The 21,778-nt window shown below is 40.2% G+C and overlaps 1 protein-coding gene across 1 annotated transcript in view; it reads left to right on the forward strand.

Annotated features, from left to right (window-relative positions):
• NADSYN1 (NAD synthetase 1) overlaps nt 1–21,778 on the forward strand; it is a 38,372-nt gene that overhangs the window by 3,316 nt on the left and 13,278 nt on the right. The window contains exons 2-14 of the mRNA XM_089521379.1: nt 137–197; nt 2,355–2,471; nt 2,829–2,882; nt 3,288–3,377; nt 4,635–4,686; nt 5,635–5,723; nt 7,042–7,159; nt 9,293–9,424; nt 9,923–9,997; nt 10,207–10,331; nt 13,043–13,091; nt 14,292–14,394; nt 19,237–19,405. Coding sequence (XP_089377505.1) covers nt 137–197; nt 2,355–2,471; nt 2,829–2,882; nt 3,288–3,377; nt 4,635–4,686; nt 5,635–5,723; nt 7,042–7,159; nt 9,293–9,424; nt 9,923–9,997; nt 10,207–10,331; nt 13,043–13,091; nt 14,292–14,394; nt 19,237–19,405 — 1,234 coding nt within the window. The remainder of the gene's footprint in view (nt 1–136; nt 198–2,354; nt 2,472–2,828; nt 2,883–3,287; nt 3,378–4,634; nt 4,687–5,634; nt 5,724–7,041; nt 7,160–9,292; nt 9,425–9,922; nt 9,998–10,206; nt 10,332–13,042; nt 13,092–14,291; nt 14,395–19,236; nt 19,406–21,778) is intronic.

Raw genomic sequence — 21,778 nt, forward strand, 5'->3', positions numbered from 1 at the left:
CTGGTTTCTGAGATTTCAGAATGCAACACCAACTGAATTTCAGATTTATTCAGGTAGCATTAATTATACTTTAAATTTTGGATCTTTTTCTTGACAGCAGATGGTAGAGGTTGAATGCCTGTACTTCAATTTACAGGTATTGAAATTGCTAAAAGTAAGAAAGCAAGATACCGAGTTGGACCAGAACTTGAAATTTGGTGAGAACCTAACGAAAATTTTGCATATACTTTGTATTTTTCTGAAATGTGCAATTATATGATAGTTTTTGGTAGGAAAAATAGATGATTAATGTATAATGAACACGCTTACCATTTCAAAATATTTTTACCCACTTAATGTACAGTTCTGTTGTCACTGATTGATTTTTGACCCTTGAGGATCAAAATGGATAACAGCAATATCATAAATGCTGGACATATATGTAAAAATAATTGCAACTTAAATACTTCCATAAATATTGTTACAATATTGATTTTTGTATATAATTAACAAGTTTAAATAAAATATTCATTTTGCATCCGTTGTGGAAGTTATTCAGAAATGAGGCTGGGCAAATTGAGCAGGGGAAATGAGATCCATAGCAGCAGACAAGTCACCAAAGTCCCTTTTAAAAATGTAATTTCTGTCAAGGAGTATTTGGTTTTCCACAACCTCAGATTGGTAGTCGGAACTGTTAATGTTCAGAATCCCTAATCATGATACAATCTACAGAGCAGACTGTACATAGAACTTTGACCTGTAGATAAGGTGCTTGGAACATTGTTCTTAAGAGATGAATTGTCCCCAAACAGAGTGTTGCTACGTACTTCTCTCCTCCCTTTCTTCGAAGTCATGTTCCAATTTGTTTTTTTCCCTTGTGAGAAGTCAGGGGAGGTAGACTGGGAGAGAATATTAAATGTTTTGTCATGCTGTGCAGTTTCAAATATAGACAGCAGCACAATTAAATGGGATGCACTGTACTTCTGTATCTGCCACACAGTTATTTGTTTGGTTTCATTGCTGATTGTCTTACAGTGAAGTAATTTAATTGTAGGTAATGCAAACTTACTGGTTTAAGCAAGCTTTTGGTAACTTGGTACCCTCCAGAGGTTGTGGATTAAATTTCCCATCAAATCCAGCCAGCATAAACGGTCAAGCGTGTGTGTGTGTGTGTGTGGGGAGTACTGTAATAAAAAACCCACTAGGATCATAGATTAGAGAAAGCTGATGTAACTGGTTGTTTCTCAGAGGCCCGGTTTCGAAAGAGGGAGATTGTTTCCATGGAGAAAGGTATTTATATCTTTTGGGTATACAGTGTCTACTAATAAATGTACATAAGACAATTTTCCATGTACAACCCCTTCATGAATCTGCCATTAATCAGGATTTCCTTTCTGCTTGTACATATGTAAGATACGATTGTTGTTGTCACTGTTGTGTGCTTTCCAGTTGTTTTAACCTACACTGACCCTAAGGTGACCCTATCACAAGATTTTCTTGGCAAGCTTTGTTCCGCAGGGGGTTGCCTTTGCCATCCTCTAAGACTGAGAGAGTGTAACTTATCCAGGGTCACCCAGTGGGTGTCCATGGCTCAGCAGGAATTCAGACCCTCATCTCCAGTGTCATAGTTCAATGCTGAAACCACTACACCATGCTGGCACTTGATCAGTATGTACCGTATATACTCATGTACAAGTTGACTACTTGTATAAGTCGATGGAAGGGTTCAGGGTCAAAATCATGGATTTTGATATGACTCGAAGATAAGGAGAGTAAAACTTAGGGGGCTGTAATGAACACTGGAAATGGGGAAATACCACTTCCATCCCTCTTTCTCCTTCTCTGGAGCTCTCCTGACCACCTAAAACTGATTCCCCGATGCTGGAGGAGAGGTTTTAATATCGGATTGAAAAGGGAAGCAAGTAATGTTCAATGGGGAGTTTTTTCCCTGGGAAGAGAAGCCTTACAGATCGAACTGGGGAGAGAAGCAAGTGGTGTTAATTGAGGATTTTCTTCCCTGGGAAGAGAAGGCTTGCAGATCGGAATGGGGAGAGAAGCAAGTGGAGTTAAATGGGGAGGTTTTTTTCAAAGGAAGAGAAGCCTTGCAGATTGGACTAGGAACCTCTTTCACACACACACACACGCACACACAAACACGGGCATCAGGCTTGCTTGTTTTAGGACCTGTACTAGTATATTGACCCATATATAAGTCAACCCAGGATTTTAGGGTCAATTTTGGGGCATGAATTTCTTGGCTTATAGTCGAGTAAATATGGTATATCTAAGATGTTTAGATTTTTTTCCTTGTGAAAGCAACTCAGAGTTTCCTTTTTTATCTAATTTCATTTTCTCATGTTACATTTTCTTTGCAGTGGCTATGGCTGTTCAGATCATTACTATGAGTCAGATACACTCTTGCATTCATTTCAAGTCCTGGCGAAGCTTTTGGAATCTCCTGTTACTCAGGACATAATATGTGATGTTGGAATGTAAGTATCATGTCATTACAATGAACATTGTGCTGCTGAGGGGGAAAGGAAAGAAATATACCAAAATAGTAACACGAGGTTCTGTCTGGCTTTGAGACTGGACAAATAATGAAGATGGCTTGTAGTATTGGACTTAACTATGTTAAGCCATGTCACAATAGGATCATTAAAGACCAACACCAATGGAAAACCTTCCTCGTCTATACTAGAACAGAGATGCCTGAAAATAGCAGTGTTTGTAGTTGTGTGAAGGGTAGTCAGAAATGGATTTGCTTCTGTTCCTCTCTTTTGAATAAGTCCGTAGCCTGCAACAAGGAATCCTAACACTGGTATCATTGGCTTTTCTTATTTTGGCAGGCCTGTTATGCATCGAAATGTTCGCTACAATTGTAGAGTGATCTTTCTAAACAAGTACGTTCACACCTGTTTATCAAATTATAGTACCTATTAATTCCCAATTCCCAACCAGTGTAACACACTTATGCCAGTGTAAGGCACTTTTTGAAGTGCTTGCAGGGGAGAGAAGAGAATGGGATCTCTGTTGCTACAGAAACCTGCCCTGCCAGCTTCCAAGCAACTTGAGGCTTGTCAGGGCACTTTTTCTCTTGATAGAAATGACTTCCAGTGTTGACTACCTCTTTCCCAGTGGCACTTGGGGCCATTTTACCCTTACCATTGTGCTACTAACTACACTGGCTTGGTTATATTGGCCAGGATGGATTCTGGGCAGATGTAATAACATTTAAAAAGTATTTCCCAAAGTTCTTGTTTTCATTTGGTCAATTTTTGTTTGGTTTTCTGGAATTATTATTCAAGGAAAATTCTTCTGATACGTCCAAAGATGGCACTGGCAAATACAGGAAACTATCGGGAAATGCGATGGTTTACTCCTTGGAACCGATCACGGTATGCTAGATAAATATTATTATTCTTATGATATTTATATTCTGTCATTTTTCCCTCATGGAACTTTATACAAGATGTCTTGCCAGTCTCCCTCTGAGTCATTGACCAGCCTGAGTCCATCTTAGCATGAGCTAAGATGATCCTGAGTCCTGAGATGATCTTAGTGAATTCTTTTTTCACTATGACAGAAGGTAATATTCTCTTGTTTAATTGCATCAGCCAGACTTTACAGCTATTCTAAACTTCAGACTTTTCCCAATGATATTCATATTAAACAATTTGATTGTCTCTTAGGCCCTGTGTCACACCGGCAGTTAGGGCTGGCTTAGGGGCGGAGTCTGGGCGTAGCTTCTACACGACACATGCCCCGGCTCTGCCCCCAGGGCGGTGTGACACTACAAACTGCACAGTGTGTGGTGTCACAGTGCTCCTCTGGTGCTGCATCTGCATGACACAGCGCCAAAGGAGCACCATAAAGTCGCAGTGCTGCAGCTATTGCATCCATTCCAGGGCACAAAAAGGAGCTGCTTTTTGCGGCTTGTTTTTGTACCCTGGAAAGGCCAGATTCTGGCTGCAGTGTGCAGTTGCTGTGGTCAAGAACTGGCTGTAAAAGGGGCGGCTGGAAGCTGCCCCTTTGGGGCTGTATGTATTGTACAGTCCCTTAATTGCTCCTGCAAACCTGAATTAAAAGATCCTTCAGGGGTTCTTTTTTGTAGCTTCTCTTGGTACATTTTGTAGCCTTGTGGAACTTTACATCCATGTATTGTTTATCTTCTTACAGTACAAAGGTTGAGATATTTTATGTAAGATTGCTACAACACAATGACCTCCAAATATTTTGGATTACAACACTCATGAAGGTCTACTAGAATGGCTAGGGATGAGGGGAGCAAAATCCAAAAACTGGAGAACATTAGGTAGAATAAAGCTGCTTTATGCTATGCCCAGCTCATGGCCCACCAGCCATGTATGGGAGTCCACAAAAACATTTTCTTCCTCTTTGCTTGGGATAGCAAAATGGTTTGTGTGAAGATTAGTGACTTGGGAGAGTAGAATGAGCAGGCTGTCCTCTTAGGGACAGTACAAACCGTGCTTCAGTTAGATTTTTTTTAAAAAAATAGTTATATTTTATAAAAGCTCCAAAAATAAGATATTGCAGAGGATGTTTGTGCTGAAGATATGTAGTAGTGTATGATCATTAAACAAAACATGCTTATGTACTTATTTGTGGTAAAATTTGGTTCCCTTTTCCCCCAGCCATGTGGAAGAATATTTTCTTCCCAGAATGATACAGGAGATAACACATCAGGTAAGGTCCTTTATTCTTTGATATTAGCATGGTTCACATTTTACAGGTTATGGGTAAGTGGCTTAGATGAAGTGCTAGGTGATGTTATATTTGATTTCCTTTTATTATTTTTTGCGATGAATTCAAAAGTAGAGCTAGCAAGCCAATAGAAAATTGAAATATTAGTATTGGGACTAGACCTGATGAAATTAATCAAGAACTTATTATTTCACCATAAATTGGATTCTCTTATCAGATGGCACATAGTCTATTCTATAAGAAATGCAAAACAAGTCATTGGACAGAAGCGATAAGTATAAGATAGCAGAATATTGATACTGGGAAAGGTAACTCTCACATATAAAGCATTTGTTTGCCAGATGTTATTCCATAGGTATTATAATTATAGAACAATTCAAGTCTCTCAGGAGATAATCCAGTCAGTGTGAAACCATCAAATGGCTATGCCGATCAAGATGGAGGAACCTCGTTTCTGTTGTGGGTTGCTCTGCCCAACACTCTTTATAGTGGTATGATGATGGTGGGCAAGACTAGGTGTAGACACCACCTTTTCTCTTTCCATTTCTTCTTTTTTTCTTCCTCCTCCTTGCCTGCTGGGTTGCCTTGGAAAGTAAAATATTGGGAAATTTTGAGGCTTTGCAAAAGTTCTATTTTTTTTTTCAAATGTAAAGGTAAACTCCCTCTAAAGAAACTGGTCAAGGAAACACTGTGATAGGTTCACCTTACAGTTGCCATAAGTTGGAAACTACAGTATTTGAAGGCACACAACACCACACACACATTTGTTCAGTTGATTACACTGTGGCATTATGAAGCAGATTGTATAGGATGCATTTCTCTTATCACACTTTAAATCAGATATCTGTATTTCTTTTGATCAGTGGTAATGCTTGATTTCTCTTTTTCTCCCATGCCCTCAATGGTCCATACTCTCTTTTCTTGTCTTAGGAAAGTGTCCCATTTGGTGATGCTGTACTAGCAACTTTAGATACCTGCATAGGGACTGAAATCTGTGAAGAACTGTGGATACCAACCAGGTATAAATATGTGGAGAAAGCATCCTGGAACTATTAAAATAAATCAAGTTCTTGACACACTGTGCTTCATGCCATTTAAGGCAAGTTGCATAGCTTTTTTGGCCTTGAGGTCTGGGGAACCAGGACTACATATACAATAATCTCTCCTTTACTACACTCTTCAATAGGGAGAGTTAAGGCACTTTAAACCGCCTCTTCTTGCTCAGTGAAACCTAACCTGTAGGAGGTGGAGGCTGTAGATTGCACCATAGATTGTCTTCATAGAAGTTGCTGCTGTTTTTTTTTTAAATTGTCCATCCCATCTCACACTGGGAATATGTGTGTGGAGGCAATTTTAAGGTTTCTAAAGGGGTGAAGGGGTGTGGCATTCTAGAGAGTATGTCTGGATAACTGATAAAAAGACAGTATTTTCGGAGTGCTTTAACTGTATATTCCTGCCTGGCAGGGGGCTTAGACTTGATGCCCCTTGCAGGCCCTTCCATCTGTATGACTGATGAACATACAGTTCTTTTTTTAAACATTCACCATTGAGATTTCGGTGTCCAAAGGAATCTTTGTAAGGCAGTGATTGTTAATTTATATGTTACATGTTTAAAACAATCTTAGGTTCAAGAACAAATCTAGAGTTGTAGTCCCTGGGTATTACAGGGTGGTCTTGCATCTTCAGTGACAAAAAAAGTGTTACGTTGCACATAAGAACCTTTACTATCTCCTGCTTTTCCCCCTTCCTTTCCCCCCTTTTATATCTTTTAATGTATTGTTAAAATCTATAATAAATACAATTTGGCGAAAATAAATAAAGATTGTTACATCAGTTGCAGAAGAATTCAGCTTGGGTTGGATCCTGATTGTCTCTTTTGGAAATTTGTGGAATGGATTAAGATCAAATAGAGCTTCCTACTGGAGGAGATAGCAGAAAGTGATTTTCACTTATTTCCCTTTCCCCCTTGTAGCTTATCCTGCTTCTTTCCATGCAGATTTGGGGGTTCTCCCAGCCCTTCAAGAATTTGGAGTGGGGTGACTGTTGGGGAATCAGAGAAAATCACTTCCTTGCCTCTGCTTCTTCCAGTGAGAGTGTGCTATGAGTGGAGCTCCTTTCATAAGAACAGTAGGTCAAGCCTGTTTCTTCCAAAATAGCACTCTGATTTGGAATGAAATAGCATTAGCAGCTAGTTCAACAATATGTTGTTGGGTTAAGGCTGCCTGATATTGTGTCCTTCAGTGTTTATCACAAGCAATCTGCCTGATTTAGTGCATCTATTCTATATCACAGCTAAAAGCTCTAAAGTAATTGGTGTGTATATGTTCAATTTTGCAGTCCTCACATTGAGATGGGAATTGATGGAGTGGAGATCTTCACAAATTCCTCCGCGAGTCATCATGTATTAGGAAAAGCACATACTCGAGTGGAATTAGTAAATTCTGCAACAGCAAAGGTAGATAAATGTTCCTGTGATCCTCTCCCCTTCCCCCATTACACTAAGGAAAAAGAAAAAGTGTGTGGTATGTTATGTTTTTATTCTATCAATAGAATTTACAAGAATTGTTGACACTTCGGTTTTCTTAACTTCATGTGTCTTCAGAACAGTTCCTTATTTTGTTGTTTTGAACATTTGTGAAAGCAGTCTTTTAGTCTTCTTTGTAAACAGAGTTCTTATTTAAGATTCTGTGAAAGCTAAGATCACGACTGTTAGAGTTCTCTTAATATTGCCTTATTTCTGGTCTGTGCATAAGTTCAAATCAAATCTGGCTACGTATTGTGTTTCTTCTCTATTTGAGTTGGTATTTTCTTTGAACTGAGGAAATCTAAGCAGATAAAACTACAGTGGTTATGTAAAATTGCTGCCTTAATTATGGATCTGAAATATGACACTGAAAGGTAATATTATATGAATTAATTCACCTGAATTTCACAATACAGTTCACCTGTAACCCTGAGCCTGTCTGAATGGGTCAAATGAACTGATCTCCCTTGATTGCATCCTCTCAGCAGAGAGTCTGAATGATGCAGGGCCTAATCCCCAGTTCTGTGTGAACAGTTCAGATGATGTATGGCCAGTTCAGCACCAGAGCCACAGGGTATAACACCCTTAGAATGAATTTAAATAACTCATTATTTGCTCCAGATCATCCCAGAAGATCCAGAGGCCTCAACTGCAACACTGCATGGCTGTTCACATGTATGTCCTGCTGTGCCACCTGGCACAGCCATCACCATGACAATTCACTCACTCTGACATTAGAACAAGGTACACAGATGGATGGTGGGCATTTTGTTCTAACCTCAGAGTGAGTAATTCATCTCAACTATGCCAGGTGGCACAGCAGGACATACATGTGACCAGCTGCCTGGCATTGCAGTGGAGGGCCCCAAGTAATGGCGGGGGGGGGGGACCAGGGCAGCTTCAGGGCCAGGATACTTTTGGCTGCTCCAGAGTATTCTGGTCCATTCAGACACCGCCTGAGAAGAAATGGGAATGGGAGCAAGTATCTCCTTTGCTTTTGTAGACATAAAATAAATTTTGAATGTTTACTTTTAAGCTTGCAAGAGCTGGTGTCTTAGGGGAATCTTCCTACTAGTTTTCTTGCATTTATACCAATAATTCAATATTAAAGGAATGTAAGCATGCATAAATGTTCCTTAAATGAGCAGATGTTCCTCTTCATGCACTGCAGGGTATTCCCTTTCTCCCTTCAGAGACCCCTTCCTTACTGTAAAGCTCCTGAAGCTACCTTGCACAGCAATTGCAGTACTTTGCAGCAAGCAGACAAGATAAGAGAAGCTTTTGGCTACATCCACATAGTCAGATGCACAATCATTTGGCAGTGCTGAGATTTGCCAGGATCCCATAGGGGTCTCAATACTGCTTAATCTTTGTGCCTTGGCTATGGGGGCATAACTGGATGTGTCTCTGATCCTGTCTGCCTGCTGCAAAACATGGTAAGGCTGTGTGGAGCTGCTTTAGGGGCTTTACAGTAAGTCAGGAGTTGGGTATATGGCACAGTGTAACTACACTGAGGTGATGTTGGATTAAGATCTATCTGCGTAAAGCTAATTGCTTCAGTGATGGGCAAAAGTATATTGGGTGCACCTACCCATTAGATCTAGGCAATATAACCAAATAATGTTGAAGTTGCAACAACATCTGGATGGTTATACTTTGCCTACTCTTGTTCCTCATAGGAGCTCTTACAATAAAGTTACAAAATATTTGCTGTGCAGTTTAAAAGGTTTGTATTATTGTTGACATTTGTTTACTGTAGTCTGTCTGTCCATTTTAGTAAGGTGCAATGGCTTATTTGCTTAATTTTATTTAAGTTTTTTTATTGCTCCCTCTATTGTGAGATCTCAGAGCAGCATATATAGTAATTAAAACAGTATGAACAGTATAAAATAATCTATATAAAACAACAGAATTATTTGAATGGGACAAAAATTTAAATAAATCATCAGGTTAATAACATCAGAAAATGTCAAAACAGTTAATACATACCATGCACATATAGACTTTGAGAAGAAATAAGATTAGGCCACAAAGGTTTTACTAAATGATTGTGGTTCTTTTCAGAATGGTGGCATATATCTCCTAGCTAATCAGAAGGGCTGTGATGGTGATCGCCTCTATTATGATGGCTGTGCCATGATCGCTATGAATGGAAGCACTGTTGCTCAAGGCATTCAGTTTTCTCTGGATGATGTGGTAATACTGGCTAATGAAAATATCTATAATTGGCATGAGGAGATGTCCCCACAAAGTAGTGAACATATTAATTACTCAGAGTCCATATTATGCTCTGTAAAACAAAATGTTTTAGGACAGAGAAAGAGACAAATAAAAACTTATCTTAGGCATAAGTGATGGATCCATACTTACCTCTTGTGGGAAGCAATCTGTCCTCATGGGGCTACCGCTGTAAGGCTCTATTCCTGACCCAGAACTGTCTGCCAGCCAAAAATCATATCAGAGGGCCAGATGGAATTTGGGAAAACAGTAAATGTATGCAAGTTTTTGAAACTCACTGCTATGCTAGAGTATTGGGATGTAGTAGGAACATCTGTAATTTTGCTATCCACCCGATTGCTTCCATATTAGTAATATGCTAGAAATTACTGTGCCTCTACTGTAAATAGGTGTGTAGTGAAACATGATTTTGAGAATCCAGAATCTTTCAACCCACAGTTTTTCTTTCACTTTCAGGAAGTCTTGGTTGCCACTCTAGACCTGGAAGATGTCAGAAGTTATAGGGCAGAAATATCTTCTCGAAACCTAGAGGTGAGGGTTTCCTCCATGTGATTTCATCATCCCATGAGAAAGAGTTGGACAAGGCTTGTTAAGTAAGAGGATTTTCATATAGTGACATAAAACTGGAGCATGTAGACAGATACGGTATTGCAGAATCTGTAAAAACTGAGCCTATTTCTGTGTATAAATGCAGCACTCCCTTTGTTTTCTTAATTTTCTTTTCTTTTAAAAATTCTCAGGCCAGCAAAGTGACTCCCTACAGTAGAATAAAAATACACTTTGCCCTTTCATGTTCTGATGACATATGTACACCTACAAGTGAGCCATTCCAGTGGAAATATCATAGTCTTGCAGAAGAAATCAGGTAAGCCAAAAGAGAGAAATGGAGTACTCTGTCTTGTCCTGTCTTAAGCTGTTGGGGCACAAATCTTTGTTGACACTGTGGCAGACACTGTGTGCAGCATCATCATGAGTCAAACAGAACAGAAATTTAACAGATCTATTCTGTTTTGCCTGTGTGTTTGTTTCCAAGGCTAATATTTTCCTAATGCTGATATTTTCATAAATTTCTTCCCAAGGCCTTGTTTAGTGTTCTGAACAGATTTGGAATACTTTCTGAGTTATGGAATGACATTTTCTTCTGAATGATTTATTGCTGTTCAGTGACGGATTCAAATATGAAATGGAAAGATTAGAATACTTCTCATAACTTCCCCTCCTCCACACTCAACACTGCACACTCCATCTATCAGTTCTTTTCTTTTTTTTTATGAACTACTGTATCCTACTCTTCTCAGGTCGTGAATAGTATTAACAATGTTGTAAGAAGTAAGATGTGCAGGTGATTCATTATTATTATTATTATTATTATTAACCTTTATTTATGAAGCACTGCAAATTTACACAGCGCTGTACATACAATCTTTTTAGTTAGACGGTTCCCTGCCCTCGGGCTTACAATCTAAAAAGACATGACACAGAAGGAGAAGAGAGTGGTGGAGGGAAAGGGGATGAGGTCCAGCAGTTCCTCTCTACCTCCAAGGCCTGGACCAAGGCAGATGGACTGGAGGGAGGGCTTGGCTTCATAATGGATGGTTAATAATTTTCCAGGGAAAATACATACTCTCAAGTAGGATAATGCATATACAGTACATAGCAATACAGGAAATGGTTTGATAAACAGGCACCAAAAGAACATCAAATAGTAAGCGACAATTATGCAATGCCTGGGAAGGCTTCTCTGAACAGGATGGTCTTCAACTCCGTTTTGAAGCTGGTTAAAGAAGTGATGGCTCTTGCTTGCGGGGGAAGAAGGTTCCAGGAGTGAGGGGCAGCAAGTGAAAAGGGGCGAATCCGGGATGGGGCAGAGGAAACCCTGGGCTGGGACAGCAGACCTTGACTACCAGAACGGAGGGCCCGAGTGGGAAGGTGAGGAGAAAGAAGGTCTGATAAGTAAGGAGGGGCCAGTCCATGGAGGGCTTTAAATGTCAACAGCAGGAGCTTGTACTGAATACGGAAAGGGAGGGGGAGCCAGTGAAGGGATGCCAACACAGGAGAGATGTGGTCAGAGCAGTGGGTGGATGTGATAATGCGTGCAGCTGAATGCTGGACAGAAATTAAAGGACGGAGGTGAGAAAGAGGAAGCCCAGCCAGGAGGACATTACAGTAATCAAGTCATGAGATCACTAGGGCATGGACCAGGATCTTGGCAGTAGAGGCGGAGAGATATGGTTGGATTTTGGCATTACTGAATATGCTAAGTGAAATTTATTTACCTGAATTTCTTCTTCGTGGTCTCTGCGAATCATACAAATGGGTTTTCACTGCGCCTGCGCAGTGCTGTTCGGATACTTCTAGAATCACTGGGCAAAGTACACTTTGCAACATATAGAAACTTTTTGGCGGTAACCCCGCCCCCCTCCTATAAAGCCCCAGTTCCCGCTCTTTTCCCCAGTTCCATTTTCTGAGGCAGCTCCAGGGCCAGAATACTCTGGCAGTAGTCCTGAACACTGGGAGTAGTCTGATTAATGTAGTTGAGCCCTAAGAACAGAGAGAAGCAGGTTTCAGTTCACATTTGGCCATGAAGCTTAGTGGATGAATGACCTTTTGTAGCTCCACATGTCTGAGCCTAGTCTATCTCACAGGGCTGTTGTGAGGAGGACAGTCTTTTGAACTCCTTAACCAAAGATGATATGTCTTTGATCTCCTTAATGGTGGGTAAAATGAAAGAAAAATGTGAAATCACAACCTAAAAGTCTCTTCTTCTGGCTCTGACATTAGAATACAAATAATATGCAATCCTGGCTCTGTTGTGGCAGGTGAAACTTGTAAAAAGAGGTGGGGGTGAGGAGGATTACTTGTTCCCCCTCCTTCACTTTCTAGTTCCTGTTTGCATTTATTTTGAAAGGGCACATCTCTCGTTTGTGCACAAAATGGTCTCTTCTTAACTAATGCAATGTGCATATATATCAGAAGAAACTATGCCCAAAAGTCACCTTATGACTTCATACCCAAAAGTCACCTTGAGCTGTAATTTTCTGTAGGAAGCAATGCATTTAATTATAGTGCAAGTTAATAAATAATAATAATAATAATAATAATAATAATAATAATAACAACTTTATTTTTACCCCACCTGTCTGTCAAAAGACAAGCTGTAGACCTAGGGTCCATTTAACTGCACATATGTTGCAGTTTGACACAGTTTTAATTGCCATGGCTCAGTGCTGTGGAGTCCTGGCATTTCTAGTTTTGTGAGCTATTCAACATTCTCTGAGAGCTCTGGTGCCACAACAAACTACAAATTCCAGGATTCTACAAGATGGTGCCATGGCAGATAAAGTGGTATCAAACTGCATTATTTCTGCAGGATATACGTTCCTGAAAGTAAGCCCCATTGAATTTAGCAGGCCTTTTTTCTGAGTAAATAAAAATAGATTTATGCTTCAGATTGTGTATGTGTTTACACCATACAAATGGAGATGTTAATAGTGTTACTTTTTAAAAAATGCAGGAGAGATAATTGAGAAAACATGTCTTGCATGTTCACTTTAAAATGTGCTATTTTACTTTCAGCCTTGGTCCTGCATGTTGGCTTTGGGACTATTTGAGGCGGAGCAAACAGGTAAATATATCCATTTTCTCATTCTGCAAGGTTTTAAGCACAACATTTTTTAGCAGAATCTGTATGCTAGTGTGGTGTAGTGGTTTGAGTGTTGGACTAGGACACTGGCAGACCAGGGTTTGAATCCCTACTTGCCCTGGAAACCCACTAGATGATCTTGGGCAAGTCACTCTCTCAGCCTTAGAGGAATGCAAGGGCAAACACCCATCTGATTTTGCCAAGAAAATCCTGTGATAGGTTCACCTTAGAAGCGCCATAAATCAGAAATGGCTTGAAGGATGCAGTAATAAATACATTTTTGAGAAAATATGATCATACCATTAACATAAGAGATGTGGTCACTTAGTGGTTAAGATGCCAGTTCTGATGATCAGAAGGTTGGACGGTTGGCAGTTTGAGGCCCAAGGTGCTGTGAGCTCCTGCCACTACTCCAAGTTTCTGCCAGCCTAGACGTTGCAAATGCAAGTAGATAATAGGTACCACTTCAGTGGAAAGATAACACCATTTGGTGTAGTCATGTTGGCCACATGACCACCAGAGCAGTCCTTGGACAATGCTGGCTCCTCGGCTTGTAATAGAGATAAGCACCACCCCCTACAGTCAGTTATATCTAGACAGTCATGTCAAGGGACTACCTTTATTTTTACCTTTACCATTAAAATAAAGCTTGCAGTTTATTCCTGCTTCCTTTTAAAATATATAACTAAGCTGGTGCTTATGGAGGGAAGGAGTTGGGTTGTTTTGTCTTTTAAAAACATTTTCAATTACAGTACAATTGGCCCTCGGTATCCATGGGGATCCATTCTGGACCCCCCCCCACCCCCGAAACTAAAATCTGTAGATGCTCAAGTTCCATTGTCCCCAATGGCAGCAATGCAGTTCTGAAAAGGGCAAATCCCAGTTAACCAAGGAGAGCTGAAGAGTGGGCCTTATAGTCTCACATCCACACCCACCATGCATGATTAGATTTAGTTCAAATTTTCCAAAGCTCTTTGTCTGGAATAACTTGACTGTGAAGGGGCTTCACAGTCAAGTTAAATGGCCCATGGACCATTTGCAGCTGTAAGTAAATAACTTCAGATTTAGAATTTTCTTTTGCATTGTGGGCTTTTAAAAAAAGAGTTGAAGATGTACTGTCTGAGGAGTCAATGCATGTATGCCAAAAACATTTTGTTCTTTCTTTTGTTGCAATCTCTTAAGGGAGGATTTCTCTTGCCACTGAGTGGTGGGGTGGATAGTTCAGCCACAGCCTGTATTGTGTACTCGATGTGTCGCCAGGTTTGTTATGCTGTTGAGAATGGAAGTAAGTGCACCTTAAGACTGTAGATGTACCAAAAATTGATATAGCACGATGTGGGCAAATTCTGATGGACCAGGCAGGCAGCCCTGGCTACAAAGACAGGAAAAAATAGAATTGTCCCCTGCAGCTAAAAAGATCAGAAGTCCTTTTACACTTTTTTTGGATATTGTGGGTGTGTCCCATTTCTGATTCAAAACTGCTGTTCCATGAATGGGCAAAATCAGCTTTTTCATTTGAAAATGTTTTTGCCTGGGGTGGGTTTAGGAGCTACAAAAAAAGGGCATAGGGATGGGTACACATGGCCCACAAGTTGTGCTTTATCCACCTCTTCTATAGATAATTTTTTTCTTTTTATATACACACACACACACACACACACAAAATATATTAACAAATCTTACAATATGGCATTATATACTATAGCAGTTCTAATACAGCAATCGTAGTGAATTCCTATATATTGTAGTGCATAATATAAAAGAGAACAAAAAAACAAAAAAGAGATAAAAGCATTTGACTTCCCATCCTTCAAATCAAAGACAGTATTTAGAAATCTTTCCCTGTGTAGTTTAATCATTATTTCAACTTCTGACAAAATAACTGTAAAAAGAAGGTATTTACACCTACAACCAATTTCTTCCCTTCTTTTTTTCTTTATATAAACTATAAAAGATTCCCAGTCTTTCAGGATTTTTTTTAATTGACTTCTCTCTGTTCAGTGTAGAAAACCTACCCATTTTTGTCATTTGGAAAACTTTTTTAGTATCCATTCTTCTTTTGTTGTTAGCATAGTGTTTTTCCAATTTCTGGCTTATAGCTGTCTTGCTGCTAATATCATATAACGTAGTGCCTTAAAATGTATATCTTTAGACCTTTCCTCATTGAGTCCCAACCCAGAGTTCTGGCTTTAACTGTAATCTCATTTTCAGAATACCGTGTTTTGCCTTATAGATAATTGGTTTTCAAGCTTTCAGAGGACTTCCCCCCCCCCCCCCCACCCATTTCTAGCTTAACTTTTGAACATATAGTTTATATTGAGTCAGACCATCAGTCCATGTTGCTCAGTGTTCTTAATACTAAAGTTCTTGCTAGAAAGTTGCTCAAGATTAGGACATTTTATTAGCAAAGCATACACTCTACCACAGAACTGTGGTTTTTCACTTAAAATAATTCTCTGAGCATCCAACCCCAAACCCTAAAGTTCACATCATTAATCTTCTGCAGCTTTACATTATAGGGGAATAAGCCCTTTTTCAGGCGCATTAGTCCTTCATTTGTGATCTTCTCACTGAGGCACTCTTGAGAAGCTTTGCAGGAACCCACTGTTCTTTGCAAATCAGTTGCAAAATATGGCCTTGCTCTTAGAATATGCCCTTAGCTAGAGATCACATCTGCATTACTGAGATACTGATCTCTCCAAGGCTATACACAGTATCACTCCCAAGCGTCCTCTCAGGCCTGCTTCCAAAAAACAGCCCTGGTATACGGAAGATCTCAGGGAAAGGAAGCGGGTTCTGTGACAACTAGAGCGCGACTGGCGAAGACACCAGCACTTAGCCGACAAGGCACTCCACTCTTTTGAAGGCCTATGGAGTGGCAATAAGTGCAGCAAAACATTTGTTTTATGCTACACGTATTGCGTCCGCGGAGTTGCGTCCGGCAGGGCTGTTCAGGGTAGTGAGGGAGTTAACACATTTGCCCCCCTGCCTGAACCCTATTCTAGAACCATCTAAAGCCTGCTGTGACAAATTTAACAACGTCTTCGCGGATAAAACCTCTCGGATAAGGGCTGATCTCGACGCCAGTATTTCTTCAGAATCTATAAGAGAGGTAACCAGAGCTTCCGTGGACCCTGTTATACTGGATCACTTTGAGTTTGTTAGTACCGAGGAAGTGGACAAGATTCTTCGAAGAGTTAGGAAGACGACATGCTCTCTCGATCCCTGTCCCTCATGGTTGGCAGCTCGGGGGGGGGGGGATGCGGTGCGCATTATGCTGCACCGCATAATTAATACATCTCTAAGTGAGGGACAGTTTCCATTGAAATTGAAATTAGCAGTAGTGAAACCCCTGCTCAAAACAACCTCCTTAGACCCCCTGATTCATAATAACTATCGGCCAGTATCGCTGCTGCCTTTCTTAGGGAAGGTGATCGAGAGAGCAGTCGCTTTCCAGCTTCAATCAATCTTGGATGAAACGGATTTTCTAGACCCATTTCAAACCGGCTTCCGGGCGGGCTATGGAGTTGAGACTGCCATGGTCACCCTGGTCGATGATCTCCGTCTGGGCATGGACAGGGGTAGCTTGTCCCTGTTAGTGCTCTTGGACATCTCAGCGGCTTTCGATACCATTGACCATGGTATCCTTCTGGAACGCCTGAGGGAGTTAGGTATCGGGGGTACTGCGCTCCAGTGGTTCCGTTCCTACCTCTCGGGCAGATTCCAGATGGTGCAGCTGGGGGACGTCTGCTCCAATAAGAGGGAACTGACATCTGGTGTCCCTCAAGGAGCTATTCTGTCTCCCATACTATTTAACATTTACATGAAACCGCTGGGAGAGATCATCCGGAGACACGGTGTGCGGTGTTATCAGTATGCTGATGACACCCAAATTTGTTTCTCTGTGTCTCCAACTGATGTAGTGACTAGAGATGGCATCTCTCCTCTAAATGCCTGCTTGGAGTCGGTAATGGGCTGGATGAGGGAAAACAAACTCAGTTTGAATCCAGAGAAAACGGAAGTACTGGTGATAGGTTCCCCGGGTCCAGGCGGTGAGATTTGCCTGTCCTGAACGGGGTCACGCTCCCCTCGAAGGACTCGGTTTGCAGCTTGGGAGTGCTCCTAGACTCGTCGCTCCAGCTGTCATCTCAGGTGGATGCAGCAGTCAGGAGCGCTTGTTATCAGCTTCGGCTGATACGCCAGCTGCGACCCTACCTGAACCGGAGGAACCTTGAAATTGTAGTACATGCTCTGGTAACCTCTCGATTGGATTTCTGCAATGCGCTCTACATGGGGCAACCCTTGTATCAAACCCGGAAGCTACAGTTAGTGCAAAATATGGCAGCGAGACTGGTCGTTGGGTGTTCCAGATCAGATCACATTACACCAATCCTGAAAGATCTTCATTGGCTGCCTATGCGCTTCCGGGCTCAATACAAGGTGTTGGTTATAACCTATAAAGCCCTAAATGGCTTGGGCCCAGGGTACTTGGAGGACCGCCTCTCCCCATATAATCTGCCCCGCCCACTCAGGTCAGCAGGGAAGAATCTGCTAGAGCTCCCAATTGCATGTTATGCAAGGACCTCGCAACGGGCCTTTTCCATCTTGGCTCCAAGATTATGGAGTAATCTTCCAGATGAACTCCGCTCCACCACATCTTTAGAGATCTTTAAGAAGAACCTTAAGACCTTCTTCTTTTCTCAAGCCTTTCCCCCATGAGATGTTCCTTTAGGTTTCACCCCCTCGGTTTGACGACCTTGTGATGTTTATGGATTCCCCCACTCAGCTGAACCTGTTGTTTTTACTGTTATTGTGACTGTTTTTAGATACTGTTTGAATTGTTTTTATCTTGATGTATTTTTACTTAAACTTGTACACCGCTTTGATCAAAATTGGAAAAGCGGGATATAAATAAACTATTATTATATTATTATATTATTATTATTAGGTCAGGGAGCTAGATTTTAAGTCTCTGAAGTGAGGCTGAGACTGTTATTTGTGTTTAATAAAACTCATGCCAAGTGTTCAGAGATATTTTTGAGCTTCAAGTCACGAAAAGCTATGTTTTTTCAAGTGTCCAATTTGTAAAACATTCTATTTCTAGGCATTATTGTGATCTATTAGTTCTGGGACAATTACAATTTTAGTTTATAGAAATTGTTTCTGGTGGATGCTTTCTGGGCACTGTTTCACTGAAAGTGCTGATACATATTTTTAGCCAAAGGAGGTACAGGAGATATCCAATAGCTTATGAGGATATAATGGTCCCAAGTGAGTGAAACCTAGTTATAAAAGTAATTGAAACCAATGGTACAAGTTCATTCTGCCTTAAACATGGGTGACTTTAGCTCAGGGGCAATGTACTTAAAGAAGATAACAGTCTCACTTTATTACTGTGTGATATGACTGAGAAGAGCATATAGGCAGATAGTACAATTGATGGCATAGAAAAGGGATGCAATCCAGTTAATGATAACGTTGTAATTACCATTTATTTCTGTGATCGAGTTTGAACTACATGTGAGAATTATTGCAGTGAAATTCAAAAGGTTAGAAATGCTTAACTTTCTCTGGGTCATACCCCAAATTGTTTCAAAGCTGCACTCTTAAATATGCTTAATTAAGTGTAAATCCCATGGAACACAGTAGAAAATATTTCAAAGTAAAAATATATATGATTGCATTGGTTGTGTGTTAGAACAAAAAACAAATCTTGTTTTGCAATAGTAATAATGTTTGCCCAAATGTTCTTTCTCACATGCTTATTATGATTACATTTTCTTTTGTTAAAATCTTGTTTAATGCATATATTTAAGTTAAATCAAATTATGCAACCTATTTCATACTGCTGAGAAGTGATTTGTATATTAAACTTCATGAAAAGAAAGAAGTGCACTTGCTATTATCTTTAATTGAATATTCATTTGTTTAATTTTAGTTGTAAGTTTAAAGTACGCTTTACATGAGTAAACTGGAGTATATTCACATTCTCATTTAGCACTGCACTGTATTTAGTAAACTGAGACAGTGGAAATTAATTCTGTCAACTCTGAAAGATAAGACAATTTTTAAAAAGATTCATTCAGTTTGCTTTCCCCTTTGTTTCTTTCCTTTTCACTGTTTTCAGATCAGAATGTGTTAGATGATGTACGTAAGATAGTAAATGATGAGACTTACATACCAAAGGAGTCACAGGAATTATGTGGGCGTGTTCTGACAACTTGCTACATGGCTAGTGAGAACTCTTCTCAAGAAACATACAACAGAGCAAAATCTTTGGCAGTAGAGATTGGCAGGTATTTGTTGTTGTGTGCCTTTATGCCATTTATGACTTACGGAAACCCTAAGGGTTTTCTGGGGCTGATAGTGTGTGATTCACCCAAAGTCACCCAGCAGGTTTCCATGGAGAAGTGGGGAATTGAATTTCCAGAGTCTCAAGTCCTGTAATCAAATCATTACACCACACAGGTGTGCATGCTTGCATAAACCAAATGGTATGATAAAAAGATATGGGACTGGTCATTCAGACAAAAATATTGATGCCAACCTCTTTTGCTGGATTAGGAAGATCCAGTCAAGTCTTTTGGTTGCAGAACCTGAACAATAAATTTCACTATGTTTTGCCTGATGCATAAACATGTAGTTCCCTAAATGTTTTAAATTGCATTCCTAGTAGGTTTTGTAATTAAAGTTTCTTTCAAATGTAGGATTATATTTTTTTAAATCAGATATGTAGTATCTTTTGGCTCCACTTTCATAAACCCAGCACCCTGGAAGCCCTGCCCCACACCAGGTGACACTCTGGCCGGAAGTGCCACTGCTGTCCCCTACGACATGTTTCTTTTATCATCCTCTTCCATTTTTCTCCTTTCAGGTGCCAAATACTGCTGTTCCCACGGGAGATGTTCTGACAGACTTTCCCTTGTGGCAGTCCTTCAACCAAACATATCCACCTTCTCATGCCATTGCTGCAGAATTTGGGGCTTGTAGCATGTGAACAAAGCATGTTTGTGTGGCAGCAGAGAATAAGATACTTTAAAAGCTTTCCTTTCCTGTGGTGCACAGCCACTGAGAAATTGCCTTTCACCAATGCTTGTGTGCTGGCAAGTGGCCTTCAGTTCTTCCAGAAAGTCTATTTCATTAACAAAGGTTTACCTGAACCCCTGTGCCTCTGCTAGATATTCTTTTAATAGTACTGGGTGTTTCTGTCCCATGGTAACTAGCCCATTAAATGAGAACAAAGGCTTCTCAATTTCTCCATCGTACACAATCTTAATAGTTTATCACATGGGAGAAATCCCGTCCAAAAATGGGATTTAAAACGTAGAAAAAACATGCAAAAGCAGGTTGATTTTCATACACGCCATTGTTAAATATGTGTTAACCTGAATGGAAAGTAAACAAAAGCTGCTCCTTTTTACTTTTGGGATTTTCCAAAAGTAAAAAAGAGTGGCTTTTGCCTACTTTCCCTCCACTTTCCGTTCAGTTAAGCATTAGTTTAACAATGACGTTGTGTGAAAATCAACCTGCTTTTGAAAGTTTTTTACAATTTAAACCCCCATTTTTTTGCACAGGATTTGCCCCGTCTGATAAACTCCTTATTTGAGGGGTCTTGAAAGGAGTTCCCTTATTTGATCAGACCAAAGGCCATTTAATCCAGAAGAGGAAAACCACTGGGTTCAGCCTCATCTCGCCCTAATGTTCAATAGGAAGAAATGCTTCGTGTTATTATCTCTGGTGAGAGATAATACCAGAGAGATGGAGCAGGGAATCCTGGCTCTGTCACTTATGCCTTCCCAGTCTTGGGGCAGGGGAGCTCCCAATTGAAACATACAGTTTAGTTGAGTCCATATACCATCTACACTGACTGAGGATGGCGTGTGTTAGGTAAAGCTACTTGGCCAAGCTAACCAGAGAGTTATTGGCCACCCCCCACCCCCCCCCCCCCCAATAGTGGTTCTTTACCTCATAACAGATCAAATGTCAATCGTGCCCTTGGAAACTAGCAGATGAGGTTTGGTTGATATCATCTTCCCTTTGAACTATTGTTCAGCCTTAGCCAGGATGACCAATGATCAGGGATGATGATCTTGACCTACTGCCCCCAAACTGGAATGACCTGGCAAAAGAGAGATGACAGGTGAAAATGCTGACGGCATTTAAAACGACATTAAAGACACATTTCTTTCAGCAGGCCTACCTAATGAATTTTAAAACATGACTTTTTAATTTGTATATTTTAAAAAAATGTACTCACATGAGTATACTTGAATGGTATTAGAGCACTGTATTTTAATTGTTAGTTTTATGTGTTTTCTTTTTAATCGTGTATTGTATTTTAATATGCTCTACCCTGCCTTGAGCCTTCAGGAGAGGCAGATCAAATATAAATTTATTATTATTATTATTATTATTATTATTATTATTGACAGTACCAAGTTGATGAAAGTTGGACTACAGCATTTGGCAATTAGAGAGGTATTGCTTTAAAACATGGCTTTAGTATATTCTTTTGGAAATGCTATCTTGTGTGATCAGCAGGCACTATTCCTGCTCTTTCCACAAAAGAGCTAAGGTAGCTCTGTGTGAATCTTGTAATTCTGAATCCTGTTGCTGAACTAGAACACAGTACCTTATTTACAACTTCCATCAGCACAGTAAAAATGGCT

The sequence above is a fragment of the Sceloporus occidentalis genome, unplaced genomic scaffold, assembly GCF_023333645.1.
Source record: "Sceloporus occidentalis isolate IW3139 unplaced genomic scaffold, rSceOcc1.0.p SCAF_4, whole genome shotgun sequence".
Taxonomy (NCBI): Eukaryota; Metazoa; Chordata; class Lepidosauria; order Squamata; family Phrynosomatidae; genus Sceloporus; species Sceloporus occidentalis.